Source organism: Rhea americana, unplaced genomic scaffold (genome assembly GCF_003343005.1).
Source record: "Rhea americana isolate MKP2758 unplaced genomic scaffold, rheAme1 scaffold_37, whole genome shotgun sequence".
Classification (NCBI taxonomy): Eukaryota; Metazoa; Chordata; class Aves; order Rheiformes; family Rheidae; genus Rhea; species Rhea americana.
Window position 1 is genome coordinate 5,999,976 of NW_028186501.1, and position 14,697 is coordinate 6,014,672.

The 14,697-nt window shown below is 44.8% G+C and overlaps 1 protein-coding gene across 1 annotated transcript in view; it reads right to left on the reverse strand.

The window, feature by feature from the left end:
• The window catches only part of ADAMTS2 (ADAM metallopeptidase with thrombospondin type 1 motif 2), a 186,529-nt gene that overhangs the window by 51,518 nt on the left and 120,314 nt on the right, over nucleotides 1-14,697 (reverse strand). The window contains exon 4 of the mRNA XM_085312680.1: nucleotides 9,817-10,019. Coding sequence (XP_085168806.1) covers nucleotides 9,817-10,019 — 203 coding nt within the window. The remainder of the gene's footprint in view (nucleotides 1-9,816; nucleotides 10,020-14,697) is intronic.

Genomic DNA, 14,697 nt, shown 5'->3' on the forward strand with positions numbered 1-14,697 from the left:
TCAGCCTTGGCTCTAATGGCTCATCTTTTATTTCTGTAAAAATCATTAAAATTAAATGCATCAATGTAGGTTTTACTAAGCAATCTCCATCGATGTTCTGAAGCGAACTTTAATTCATTCATCAATATCTTTGGATAGCAGAGCCTAACTTTATGCCTGGTGAGAGTGCAGGTTTTCAGAAGCCCCGAGCACCTTGCGCGGACAGTGGGGGAGCCCCCGGGGCTCAGCAGCGGCCGTGGGGCACCCGCCCGGGCGGCGGGGAGGTGCTGCGGGACGCCGGGGGCCGGCTCGGGGCCCGTCGGGGAGCGGACGGGGCTAGCAGCAGGCGGCCGGGAGCCCGTCCTGCCTGCGGCYGCCTCCAGCAGCAACGCTCTCGCTGCAGGGCAGGAGGAGCTGATCTGCGAGGAGYGGCTTTGCAACCAGTACCGCTGGAAATTAGATCATTTATTTACATGGATAAGTGAGACTGGGAAGACCAGCTTTATATTCCCGCATTTAAAWTTTTTTTTTGCTTTCAGGGATATTATTGAAGACAGATTATGAAGACCTAAGTTCTGGATGTGGATTTTATGAAAAATCTTTCACCCAGGAAAAAGACCCTTGCGTGCTGACACAGATGCTTCATCGTGATTTTTACTGGCCGCTGCCACAGTCCTGGGCATTACCATCGTGATGCAGGGATATTAATTTGCCTAATCCTCTGTGTACTGGAAAGAGCATACATGCATCTCCAAAGCTGAAATAGGCTGTAAATTATCTATATGTGAAATGAATACTGAACATGAAGGTCTGTGCGCAGAAGACACTAAACACAGCATATAAATAAGCACTTAATTAGTTCATAACACATAATCCAAATTGCTGCGCACCACTTTCTCATTAACTTTCAGAATTTAACCTAAGCCTCTCTTAACAATACGGAAGCAACAGAACAACCGTATCGCTGCTGCATGCCAAAATGAGACTTGGCATGCAACTGCTGATGAACTGAACGGAAACACTGTTTGACTGCTCATGCAAATGACATCTAACAAACAAACCGTGAATCAACAGAAACACGTAAGCCCTGTAAAAAGCTGTCTGACTCTCCCGGGATGCTGGATTCTGTGGAAGACAGTAGGTCAGGTCGAAGGTCTGGATCTTCATTTCACTTGGAAGGATGAATCCAACCCCTCTCTGCACAGCAACTGAACGGAACCTCTACCCCGTTCTCTAAGCTGAACTGCAGCCTGACTGCTAGGGTCCTGCAGCACGTAAGTATTACCTTGAAATAAATGCCTATTTTTTTCAGCATGACCTAAATTGCACCTGTGTGTTTCTGGAAGTTATTAAAGAAACAAAATCCAAGRGATTGAGGCTTATGTGCTCTCAACAGTTCATGACAAACGCATACATGGAAAAGGCATTCGTAGACCCTGGCTTAGACTCTTTAAAACTTCCACAGGTCACTTTAACAGGAGTGCAAAGTTTACCTAAAGGAAATGATAGCACAGAGCACGAAATCCAACCAATTTGTGAAATTGGAAAGCTCCAAGCTCTTCTCCAACACAGAACTGCTGAATTAAATGCTGMAATGCTTCAAGGCACAGATCGTCAGTCAATGGCTATGTATGTTCAGATATCTGCATAACACACACAAGGGCCTGAAAATGATCACAAGGTACTTTTGCAGCACTGTACCTCCATRCACTTCAGTAGGATATCCTGATTTATCTCAATAAAAAAAAGATCAGAAGTGGATCTGCTGTTTGTTCTTAGCTCAGTAAGAATCAAGTTCAAAACTACGCTGCTGCACAGGAAAGGAGGGTGCCCAAAGAGCAGCTCAGAATCAAAGCTCCTCAACTGAAGCAAGGGAAGATTTTTGTATTAAACTTYGTTAGATGTCCCACAGTGATTCAGCACTTACAGAGGGTGATGGAGAAGGCTGGGTAAATCTCAAGGAGTTCAAGGCACAGTGAAATACTGTGAAGGGTCTTTGATAAAACTACTGTAGGYCACAAACTATTTTGGGACAACCCAATATTGTGGTTTATTTTTCTGGAATATTTCAATCAAAACAAAACACTTCTATCTAAAGGAACAGAAGTTGTTCAGAAACCAGGCTGGCACAGTTTGGTGCCACATAAGGAGAAAAAGGACTTTGTTTACTTTTTCTTCTCTCTCATTTTATAATTCTTCTGCCCTAAGCAAATTTGAAGCCAACACAGTAACCAAGTAGAATACATAAAAATAAATAAATAAACAAATAAGCCAAGCGTTTGTGAGGAGCATTACGCTTTGTAAAAGAAACACTGCAAAGTTTCTATTATTGAGCAAAATGAAGACCTATCCTGAAAGCGAATTTTGAAAACTGTTGTACTGCAAATAATAACGAAGAGCCTAGTTTTTGCTAGTGTTGCTGCAGATTGGGTTACCTGCTGATAAAGCTGGCAGGACTTTTAGGGAAAGTCAAGTGGTTTCCTGAATCCCCAATTAAGCTAATGCTCAACAAGAGAAACAATGTTACGCGGATTTTGGCAAGCCACGGGCGAACTCATTCACGCAGTCTGAAGGAGTTTCCAGCTTTGCAGTGCCTGCTAACCTCTCTTGTGCAAAGGACAGGGCACGGCCACGTCCCGCTGAACCACAGACCACCGCGGCGCGGTCTGCTCCGAGCCGCACCCTGCACCGCTCCGCGCAACGCCCGCAGCCTCGCTGAGCGCAGACCGCTGACGGGCATCTCCTACCTCCAGCCCCTGGCTACCATCAGCCTCAGACAGATCTGACCCGGCTGCCCCGGGCGTCAGAGGACGCGCCGAAGCGTTTGCAGAGGGCACAACGCAAGAGGCAGCTTATTCATCTGYCCTTTTAGCTACCACAAACTCCCGATCCATCCAACCCAACCAGCCCGCGCTGCGGTCAGCCAAGCGTGCGTAGGTCACTCGTGTTGCAGAAATTCCCTGCGGGCAGAGCGGGGGCTGCGCGTGGCTCCCCGCCGGGCAGAGGGGCTGGCACCACGGGAGCCCGGCGTGACGGGCAGCTCGTCCATCGGCTCGCTGCGCGGAGGCCCGGTGCCCGCCGGCGCCCAGGGACTGCCTGCCGCCGCGAGCAGCGGCTGCTGCAAATTACAGACGAGGAACCAGCGACGTCCTGGCGGATCCCGAGCACGAGCTTTTGTACTCTGAGCCCTCCTAAAAGCACTCCCCTCTCTCTATATTTTTTTTTGTGTTCCCACTTCAAACAACACTATCCTCTTCCATCTTCATCACCTTCTTTACGCATTTGAAGATCCCAAACTAACCTTTCTAACATTCCCAAAGCTTCATCCCGATCCCATGGGAATAACGTTACACCAGTTCCTCTAGTGGCTACACTATGGTCACAGAGAAAGTCATCAGGCAARATCCAGGGCTCGCAGTCCCCCTTTCCAGTCCTTAGACGGCATTTCCTCGTTTCCTCAGAGGAACTCCTTTTTTTCCCCTGCAAATCGTCGTTGAGCGCCACGAGGAARAAAGAATAAAGAGAGCACACAACACAGCCGAAACTTAAAGGTCAAACTGTGATCTCAGCTTTGGAAAACATCTACTATTCCGCTCAAAAACACAGGCCATACAGGCGAGATTAGAAGTGCTTGGCAAAGTACATTGCAGAACGGAGATAAGTATCTGGCGTGTTGTATGTAAATACACAGCCTGAGTTCTGATTTACCTTCGCGGCTGTGGGAGCTCAGTAGATGTTGCTAAGTCCAAGTTAGCTGCTTCTGATCAAAAGGAGAAACAGGCTGCCGAGCAGATGTGTTGGCAAGGCTCTCGTTAGCGCGGTGTTACGGGCTCTATCTCGTTTCTGTCTGTACCACTGGCTTTAGAAAGGTCAGAGACTTTGTTTTCTGACTTCATGACTAATTTATTTTTCTTAGTTACTCCCTCAGGCTCTTGGAACTGCCCAGTTTTTGCCTCTAAAGCACAGCACAGTGTTTAGAGAAATTTCTCTAAACACTGGAAATAAATTATGTTTGCACCAAAAGGATTAGCATTTGTTTGAAATACAGTCTCAAGAYCATTTTAATAAAATTAGCTATACTATCATAAAATAATTAAGTGGATTACTTTATTGAAATTAATATMAGAGACGGAGATGTAGTGTTAATGCAATAATAAGGCAAACTCTTCAAATCTAAGTGGCTTGGTTTAGGAAAGTGTCCAAAATTTGGAAGCTGATTCTAATTATCCCCACTCCATCAYGCAGACCACAAGTGTCACCTCTCAAAAGCCCCTGACTGCAACCTTTACAGCTAAAGTCCATGTTGATACTTGGAGTAAAGGAAAATGTTTCTTTTAACAGTAATCATTCTCTTCCTTAGGGATGATACCAAAACCTGGGTGACGTTCAGGGCTACATACAACAGGCAAGGCATATTCCATTTAATAATCATGAGAAATGCTCATCTAATTGACATTGGAAATAATACCCCTGTGAAAACTAATAAAACCTTTARGAGCTCAGAAAGAGCATTTCCTAAGGGACCTACTGAACATCCAATATAATGTACAACTTTCACATCCACTATAGTGTGGCAGTCAAAATAATGAATAAAAATAATCTTCTGAGGCCTTATCAAAAATTTTTCTTCCCAAAAGTCAAACCTACTASTTTATAACAAACAATCTAAAAATGGAGTTAGCTCTCATACACATATTTAAAATTTTAACGAGCTGTAATTCAACTACTAACAACAGAAATCCCTAAGATGAGTAGAACTGCTCTTGCATTTGTTATGTGCGGAATTTCTTAGAGCTAGTTCAGATCTAAAGTGTGCATATAAATCATTGGTTTAATGATTTATTATTTAATAACTTTTAAGTTATTTAATTTTAAAAGCCCAGTCAACTCTATATTACCAAAATAACCTTCCTGTCCTAAAAAAGCTTGTTAGTTTATAGAAAATGTGGTTCCGAATATGGAGCGCATCATTATTTCAGTGTGTTCAATCACCACTTCCTTTCCAACAGCTCGAATTAGACAAGCTTTGCAGGTTTTCATCCAACTGTCAAGCTAAAATGCAATGGCATTTCTGCCCTTTCCTCACATTTGCGACTTGCTGCTCTGTACCTGAAAGTCTTCATCCGTCACCATCCAAAGACGCGAAAGCGGGATTCTCACATATAATAGCGGTATCGTGTACATCCCATTAAAGAAGGCACACAACATATTCCAGACTGCCTCAGGGCCACATTTCCAAGGACCTGCTTGGTGCTGGGAGATGCGGGTGAAAGCCTCGTGGGACCTTCCCAAGCTCCCAGCTGCATATCTCCCATTGATTTCAGTTATTCAAATGAAAATCTGCTTAATGCATTTGCTTYGGAGCTCAAGTTTCACTTAAATGCAGGGAGAGCCATAATCCCAGGGGCTGATTTTTAAGACCGACTCCCTCTGATTTCAGTGGCAGGTAAATGACTAAATACTCAGACAAATCTAGCCCAAAGTGAGGCCTAAATCCTACTTAGGGTCTAGCTCCTGTGGAAATAATAGTAGTTAGGCACCTAACTGCTTTGAGGAGATGGGTTTCAGCATCAAAAAGATTTTGGGCCATATATCCCTTACACAGCTGCTTTCCCTGCCTCCCGCCCAGAAATGGTTTAAAATCAAAGTACATAGGTTTTAGTGAAATTCTTTCAGAAAATACACAAGGAGCAAAACTGTCAGCATTAGAAAATGAGGTACTCGATGCAAGCTTCAAACATACTGTCGTGGGAATGGAGGAAGGAAGRCAAAATACACAAGGAAAGGTTACAGCAGGGCCCTCACTGGGAAAAATCAGTTASAGAGAGAGGGATGAAAGTTGCAGATTTAAAGTCAAGACAGATGGATACATCCAAAAACATTTGCAGTTGAGCTGATTTCATGAGACTTCATTACTTTGAACAGTGGAAATATTGTACAATCATACACTTTAACTCTGCTTCTTTAATGCCCATCCAACCTCAAAGTGTCCCACGGTGAAAAGCCTTTTGCTTCACAACAAACAAGGTGTTTCTAGCCTAGTACTTTTTAAGAATTTCCCAAACACTTGTACAAGCAGATAAAATCTCTGCTTTTTTTTGTCCTTCTGTTTTGCTGAAATTATATTACTATGCATGCTCTTGTGTACACTGTAAGCTGCAATATACCTCCCCAAATCTCTTTCGCCTGCTACAGTGCTCCTGCACGCTATAAATACATCTAATCTGTGCAATGTGTGGGCTCAAACTTGGAAATACAGACAACTGTGCAAGATAATATCCTACCCAAGAAGAAACGCAGCACGATGTACAGAAGAATATGGTGCAAGCATGAGGCAGCCGAGGGTCTCCGAAGTGAGAACAACGGCATTTGTCCCCCAGCCGAAGTGAATGTCCCCCTGGTGCTGAGCAGGGCAAGGGGAGCAAGAGAAACCAAAGTTTTTGTACGAGCAACTATCTGGAGGTTAAAAACGGGGTGGCAAGAGGCCTAGCTCACTGCAGCGAAACGGCTGGCGCACAGTCAGGCGATACGTGGCTGCAGCCCAAGGCGTTAAAAATCCTCTGGCATCGATCGCCATTCGTTTGGGACCGTGACTTCATTTCCAAACTTTGGGATAACTATTAGCATAGCTAGTCAAGATAGCCAGGACACCCAGCCCCTGTTTTTTTTCTCACTTTATGGTTTTTAGGTGTGGACTGTAACACATCGCTTAAGCTGCATAAAATGGATTTACTGAGTAAGTCATTGCACTGGCTTGAAAAAAATATATTGTTTTGATTGGGCTGGTGGTGGGGTTCCGCCCAAGTTCCCTGGGAAAAGTTAATTAAGGACAACTGCTAGCGCCATCATACACAGCAGAATCAAGCAAAATGGGGAGAAGGAGCCATGCTGGGAGATGTTTCTGGGAAAGCGATTATGGGAACGGACAAAGAATTTTGCCTTCAGCAGTTTGGGCACAAGGGAGAATTCACCTGGATTTATTTTATTTTTGGAACCACAGAAACTCAACTTTTTTGATCACTTCTTATCTCCAGCAAATACTTCYACTACTATTTTTTTTTATTTACTGTGTAGTCTTTGATTTTATGCTTAATGCTGTGTTACCGTGCAATGCTAACTGACTGTACCCACAACCTCGTAGGGTACATGCAGTCTGACGGCCATAGTATGATCTTCCACGAGATTTAAAAGGTCAGCTGGAATTTTCCCTAGTTGTCCATTCTCTTTCAGGTATTCTTGGACCTATGCATCCAGTCAGAAGCATGCTGTACACACACAACCCCTAACAGCTAGAGATCCCAAGCCTTTTCACATTCGCTCTTTTTCTCTAAAAAGGGGTAAAAAGAACTTCTCAGGGAGCTGGAAAAGAGAACAACGGGATATCAGCAAAGGAGACCAAAGCAATCATTTACATAGCACCTCTCCTTGCATTTTTCTAGCACTGTAGGCAAGAGCTAGAGGAGCTACCAATCTGCTGATGGAAGGAGACAGCGTCGCGTCCCACATTGCGCTGTGCAAAACCAGCAGCCAGGAGACGCAGCTCCCGCAGACATGAAAGGGGAGGTGAGTGAAAGGATCRGATATGCATGATGAAGATCAAAAGGGATTGGACGTGCAGGGTAAGGGACTCCAGCATCATCTGATACTTCTTCTAGAGGCACTCCATCCTGCAGTAACAAACTGTTGCTCCTCTGTTCTTGAGTAAAGCTCGGAGAGCCAGAAAGAGAGAACTGCTCACCACCAGCCCTGTCCCTCTGCTATAATATAGTGGTCAAGAACTGGCTGAGTTTTGAAGAAGGAAAGAATGAAACAATCCTAATGATTCCCAAAGGCTTCCCAGAGCCTCCTGAGAGCCTTAGGGATAGCAACGCCTTACCACATGTTGGGCACAAAGGGAAGAGACACATCCTCAGACCCCCAAAAGACACGTTTCTATCTCAGATCTCACAACAGAACAACTTACTGCCTATGCCAAGATTTGTTACATTTGTGGATATGGTCACACAGGCTGCAATTTCTAAACCACTTGCAGAGACAGCATGCTTAAGAGTTGTTATTTCTTACAATTTGTGTTGGAAGCTTTGCTAAAATTAGGAACAAGTATATTCTAGAGCTGGAACATTTATGGGTTCTTTACCATTACTGTATGCTTTTTTCCTTAAAAATAGATTTAAGTGACATGATAAGTAAAGAGTCTTGTTTAATCTATTTCAGCCTGCTTGCCACATTCCTGGTTAAGCCTGTTTGGCTTGTTAATTTAGAGAAGTAGAAAAACATCTGTTTCTCTGTAGATTTTGTTTTAAGCCTCAGAGGAAACAAACCACACAAATAAATAAAATTCACTATGTCCTTTCTGTTGGAATATATATATTTACAGCCATCTGAACATACACTAAGTACCCTATAACTCTAATGTTAGTCTAGCTTTCTAAGGATTTACAATACTGTTATAAAATGTCAGTGCAATTGAATTTATTTCACACAAGAGATTTTCTTAAATTGTATTCCACTTCTCATTTAAAATGAAAAACAGTGACATTTTATATTTTGTTGAAAGTATGTAATAAAGGAAGAAGAAAACAAGCCTCATAATGAAATTACATATCTTGGAAAAAATACATCCCAGGCAAAATGTACTTGATAGCCTGGATTTCTGTCTATATTTCTATATGTCTATATCTATATATCTGTCTCCATGGCTTGCAGTGTCAAGAAGTCACTGTAGGTATGCATTCTCTAAGTTTCTTTTTAAGCTTCAGCAGTCACATTCTGTCAAAGGCAGAGCAGACCTACAATGTTTTGCTCAACTATGTTTCACTAAGAACATGTTTGCAGAAACTGAAGTTTTTACAGAAGTGTATTTTATTGAGAAGAGCTTCCTGTTCCAGATGAGAATGAGAAGGACAAATGTAATCTCAAAAGGAGCTGCCAACGAAGTGGAGGGCTAACAATCACTCTGGACAGAGCTTCTCTCTCTCATTTTTTGGCCAAAAGAACAAAACATATTTCAATTCTGATCTATAACAGAGAAGATTCTTCAAAATTTGATTTTTTTTTCCCCCCCAGATAGAGTCCTTGCTTACTGACAGGTGTACTAAAGGGCTGCTTATGGCCAAGTCTACTGTGATGACATTTAGAAAGGAAAAACGGTTCTTTCAAATATAATATTCTCTAGTGTCTGTCTGCTTTCATCACTACGACAGTATATAGTCTGTTGCACAGATAGTGGTTCTGAAGATTAAATATTTAACTAAGGAAATCAAAAGATGTCAGCCATTGAGTAAATACTAGATCAGCTTAAGAAAGTTCAGTGATATACTGCATAACATTTTACTATGGTGCAAACAAAGAAGTAGTTAGGTGGCCTGGGACCTAAAGTGATTGTTGAGGAATCAAAGAATTGAGTAGTTCTAAAAATGTGTAAGCCAATTTAAGTTTCTAATACAACCATATTTGAACACAGTTCTCCAAACCATGTCTTCCTGAGGAGCTTAGTTTAAGAGAATACATATCTTAAGTAAAATGACTTCCAAAGACCTTAGGCCCTCGCCCTGTGCCCCCATCCACTGAAACACACAAGCAGGGCTTTTTCCTCACTGAAGAAAATGACATAATTTCAGGGGCAAAATCCAGGCCACTTCCAGAGAAGCCAACAGGGGAGAAGGAAGAGAAGGAAAAGGGGCTAAAGAAAAAGCTGGCGGTGGGACTCTTAAAATGTTTAAAGTATGTTTTGATGGATGGGGGCATCTTTGACGTCTTACTCAAATGGCTAAGCCAACCTACATTCCTTCTGGTCTCACTGTCTCCCCACAGGGCAGTTACCAGGGTTGTACTCACAATATTCATCAGGGTCAGCAGGTACTTCTGAACGTGCTCTTTCCCATGGAATTGAACAACTGAGTCATCAACGCCCAGCAGAACTTCAATGTTGTAATCATCATCAGTCGCGTGTCGGCGATAGCGCCGCCTGGAGCTATGCACTCGGTCTTCGATAAACCTCAACACACCGTCGAGACTATCCAAATTAGTGAGGTTAGCCTCTGAAATCAAACACACAAACGAGTTACCAACCAGCAGAGGCTCAGAGTCAGGTCTCAGCAAAGCTGGTATAAAGCCAACGTAGCAGCGTTTATTTTCCGAATGTTATGTAACAGCCCGAGTGTCACTTAATGTCAATTAACAATAATATTTCGGCGCAATCTCAGCCAAAAGATCTTTACTTTGAAAAGCAAAAGCAACACTTTCTACAAGCAGTATCGCATAATAAATACAAGGCCAAGAGTATTTTAAGTCATACCCGTGTCTGATGAGAACAATGCAGCTGTTTGCAGGAGAACACTCAGAGACGCTTGTAACAGAACGAGACTGTTCAGGGGCCTTGTGCTACCACAGATGTCCTCAGCTTCAGAACCATCGTTAAAGACAGGCACCACACTTCAAAACACGATCCTCCGGCCCCCAGAATCATATTTCAAGGCAAGTGCAGTTGCTGATATAACTTTTTCACACTCAGACATGTAGCAGTAAAGCAGTCCTACCCTTTCAACACCTCAACTCCTTTCCCAGATACACACAAGTGAATCAAGAACAGTGACATGGATCTTTTTTATCTTTACAACTCAGGAACATATTTTAGATATAAAATGAATTCAGTTGTAGCTACATGAAAGTATTTATTTTAGCAGCTTTTCATCCWTCATTCTAAATTTGTCATGTCACATTGCATTACTGTATGTCAAAGAACATCAGGTGCAAGACTGGCCAGATTTATTAACTGTTTCTAATAGTGCCCCCATAGAAAAAGTACGCGCTCTGACAGAACGGGATATGCTTGACGTGGCTTCTGCATACTGAAAACTAACTTGAAAATAAGGACTCTTGACATTTCACCCTATAGAATAACAACGATTACCATTAATATCATTATCACCATTTGCATTACAATGGGYCCCTAGGAGGCCCAGCAAGAGTCTCTTGATTCCAGTGAATGGTAGAAAAAGATTTGTTCAAAGAGGCTCAGAACAGCAGGGAGAGAACTGTGGATTTATTAAAGGCTTCTAGTGCTTAGTTCAGAAAAAACATAACAGAAAGCAAAGGCTGGAAGTGAAAGTTGTCACCTTCAAAGCAGATGCAAGAAACAGCACTTGGAAACGCTACAAAAGAAAGTGGATTTTCCATCTTCATTTATTCAAGTTTTCACATCAGAAGGGGCTGCTTTGGAGGAGATGAACAAGTCACCAGGTTATTAGGCTCRTTACGTGTGCTCTTGCCTTAGGACGGTTCCTTAGGTGCCCATCGCAGCAGCYCCTGGGCAAGGCGTGAGGGGCGCAGAGCTTCCCAAGAGCTGCCTGCCGCAGCCCGGGCAGCCCCATCGGGCCTCCAGCTGGCCGGCGGAGAGGTGCACGCTGCCCCCCATCTCCCATCTCCACTACTGGCCTTCTCCTTTGCTTTGCACTGTGTCTTGCACATGCCTGAGTGGGAGAGATGCTCGTCTCTGTGCCTCCTGCAAGAGACCTGCACTCAAAGGACAACCGTGGAAAGACATACATGCCTGGACAGCCTTTTACCACTTCTTCCCCAACCTTTAAGGACACGAGACCCCTGTGCTGCACTGGAAGCTCTTCCCTCTATCRCCCCACGGAGTCCCACATGCCAGCACCTGGCCCAAAAACATACCCATGTGGGGCTCCTACACCCCCACAGAGCCACAAAGGCCTTCTCCAGGGAGGGCAGATTTTGACGCAGCCAGTGAACCCAGCGACCGTGTTCACATTGCCAGCCTCGAGGCTCCCAGCAGCTTCTGCTCCTGGGGCTGCTGGAAGTTTTTAAAATGAGGTTGGGCAGAATGAATGATTCAGCACGAAAATTTGCTCTTCACGCAGAGCCCAGCTGTCACTTGCAGGCTGGCCGTGGCGGAGGGAAGCAGCCAAGCCTCGCCACGATGGGGAAAGCTCTTTATCAGGGCTCCAGGCCTGTCAGGCAGCCAGCTGCAGCCCCATCTCGTGGTTTGCTCCACTGGGAAAGCTTCACAGTTAATCCTTGCTAGCGCCCAAAAGTAATTACTTTACTATCACAGAGGTCCCAGGAGATTTGCTATAGGATCATGGGGCAAATCATATATTCATGATCTGTAAGGCAAATCACAGTTACTTTGAAATTTAACAATAAATCTTACAAGCTCTCTAGAAAGTGAGATAGGCTGGCAGGGGCTGCGGGTTGTGTCCGCTCTCTGCTGCTTACAAAAACTACAGTGATAAGCGGCACGGCCAAAGCCACTGGACAAGCTGCCGCAAAGCCGCGGTGGTTGGCAGGGGGCGAGGGACGGCCTCCGGGCGCGAGACTGCGGACGGGGGCTCCCGGGGCCCGCGGGTCGGCAGCTCTGCTCACTGCGGGGCAGGCCAGCCCCCGCCGCCGCGCTGCTATCTTGGCGCACAGCTAGCTGTCAAGGCATCTAGAGCTTTTGTGCTTTCCTTTCTTTCCTGTCTCATGTGTTGAAGTCAAACTAACTGCTGGCGTGGGCTCTTCGTTCCTGCTGTGAGTAAATCAGCTGGAAGCACAACGTGACCCTACCATCCAGGGAAAACTCCCTGTCCTCCCTCTTTGCTCCTCATTTCAGCACTGTGACCCTCTAACCCTGACAGCCCCGGGGACTCCCGAGGTTCCCTGGGAGTCCTCTCACTATCAGTGGGTGCCAACTATTTTAAATTTTGCTTGATGGCATAAAATCCCCCACACCCTCATTCATCTCTGTCCCTTGGGTGGCAGCGTGGTAGCACTGGCWCTGCCGAGGAACCGACCCCGTGTGCTCCCCATCGGAGAGCGAGCCGCGCCGGCTCCAGCCGCCACCGGAATCGTCCCAATACCAGCAGCCCAGCTCAAAACATTTCTGACAGTAGCTGCAAGACTTTTGATTCACATCCTGGCTTCCCACTGACTTCCCGGGGGCCTCTCTCGTGACAGCGAGGGATGCCTCCACGCAGAGCCCGACCACACATCACACATTCCTCATCTGCACTCCTCTGCCTCGCCGTCTCTCGGGTGACAAACTGTCGGATTCATTTGCCCACACTACGTTATGCCAATGTCGCATTTGCTCATAAATGACAGTAATATCCAAATCAAATTAATACCCATACCTTACTATAGAAGGAATGAAACACAATTCCATCCATGGTAAATCAGAAATTTGTCAGGTTTGAGCTTCTGCCCTATCCACCCATTAACCTTAGATTTGACATCTCAACTTTCCTGTTACTTCAGATAATTCTGTTGCTGTATTGTTATATTCTTAACAATGTGCCAGAAAAGACAAAGGAATAACTCAAAGAACTAAACGGGACACCAAACTCCCCTTTCACACATTATCTTCCTTCTAATTACCCCAGCACCTTGTACAATAACTTTCCAAAAGTCATCTCAGGCTGCACTGTATTTTACTAAATCATCCAAGACCTCTCCATCAGATGTTCATTTTCAGTAACTTTTGCCAAATCAGTGCATCAGCCACTAATTATTGCTGCCAACTTTGTTCTCCATCTCCCAAGAGCAGACACTTGGCATTTGCARGGGCTAACAATAGCCAGTTTTGAAATCTTCTTGTTCCTACTAGAAAAAGTTCACATTTAWGAAAGTTAAACCCTGAGAGACAGAGTTTTATTTTTCTCTTGAGCTGGCTATCCAGAATAAATCAAAGGACAGCAGCACTGCAACAGTTCACCCACAAATCCCTCACAAATTCTGCCTTTTCTTTCAAGCCAGCTAAAAAGATCATTGATGTTTCAGTGATTTTCTCCTAATACTGCAAGTCATCTTCCAGCTCAACAGAAAAAGTGACCAAGTCGTTGATAGAAGGCAAAGCTGTGCTTGTAGCTAAAGCATAAAACTGGAAGCCAGGCAAGCTGGGTTGTCTGCCTGCCTCTGACACAGACYTTCCCTGTGATGCTGGAAGATGATAGCTGAGTCCTGGGCAACAGTCTGCCAAGGGAGAAGCATGTGCAGAACCCAGCTTTAGGTGTCCTCCATTTTTGCTTGCCGGTAATGCAAGCAGGCGATCCCACCTGCTCTTAGGTAGCAAAATCCTTGTCGTYTGCTGACTCAAGAACCAGATGATGTCCCTAGCTGTGACAGCCCCGTGATTCATTACTGTGTGTAGAGCACATCGAGACCTAAACAGAAAAGGTCTTTGTACTGTGCAGGTGCAAATCGTTTCCACCATTACACATCATATGAGCTCCCTCCGCTCTGCTCTCTTCCAAGCAACGTGCAGGGTCCCAGTCCACAGTCACATCTGCTTGCTCTCGCACGGAAACTGTTCCGGTTGTGAACCTGTGCAGGGCTTCAAGCCATCATCCAGCCTGTATCAACCACAGCATCAAAGTCTTAGCACCGGACCCCCCGGCACACCCTGATAGTCTAATACAGGAATTTTCCACCTGTGACAATTCAGGATCTCTGACACCACCTTATTTTCTGGGAAATTTTGCMTTGTTCATTAATCTTTGATATCATGTGCTTTCCACAAACCTAGTTACAGYAGATCTTCTGATTCTGCCTTACCCGTTCTGTCAAACAGATGCTGTGAGTTACCGAAGGGTGAACACGCTGCCTGCCATGAGAACTCTGCCTCTCCCCGCGTTTTCTGTCGCTCCCTTCATGASACCCAGCAGAACCGCAGGCCTGGGCCGTGATCTTGTTCTGCTGTTTGATAACACTTACCAC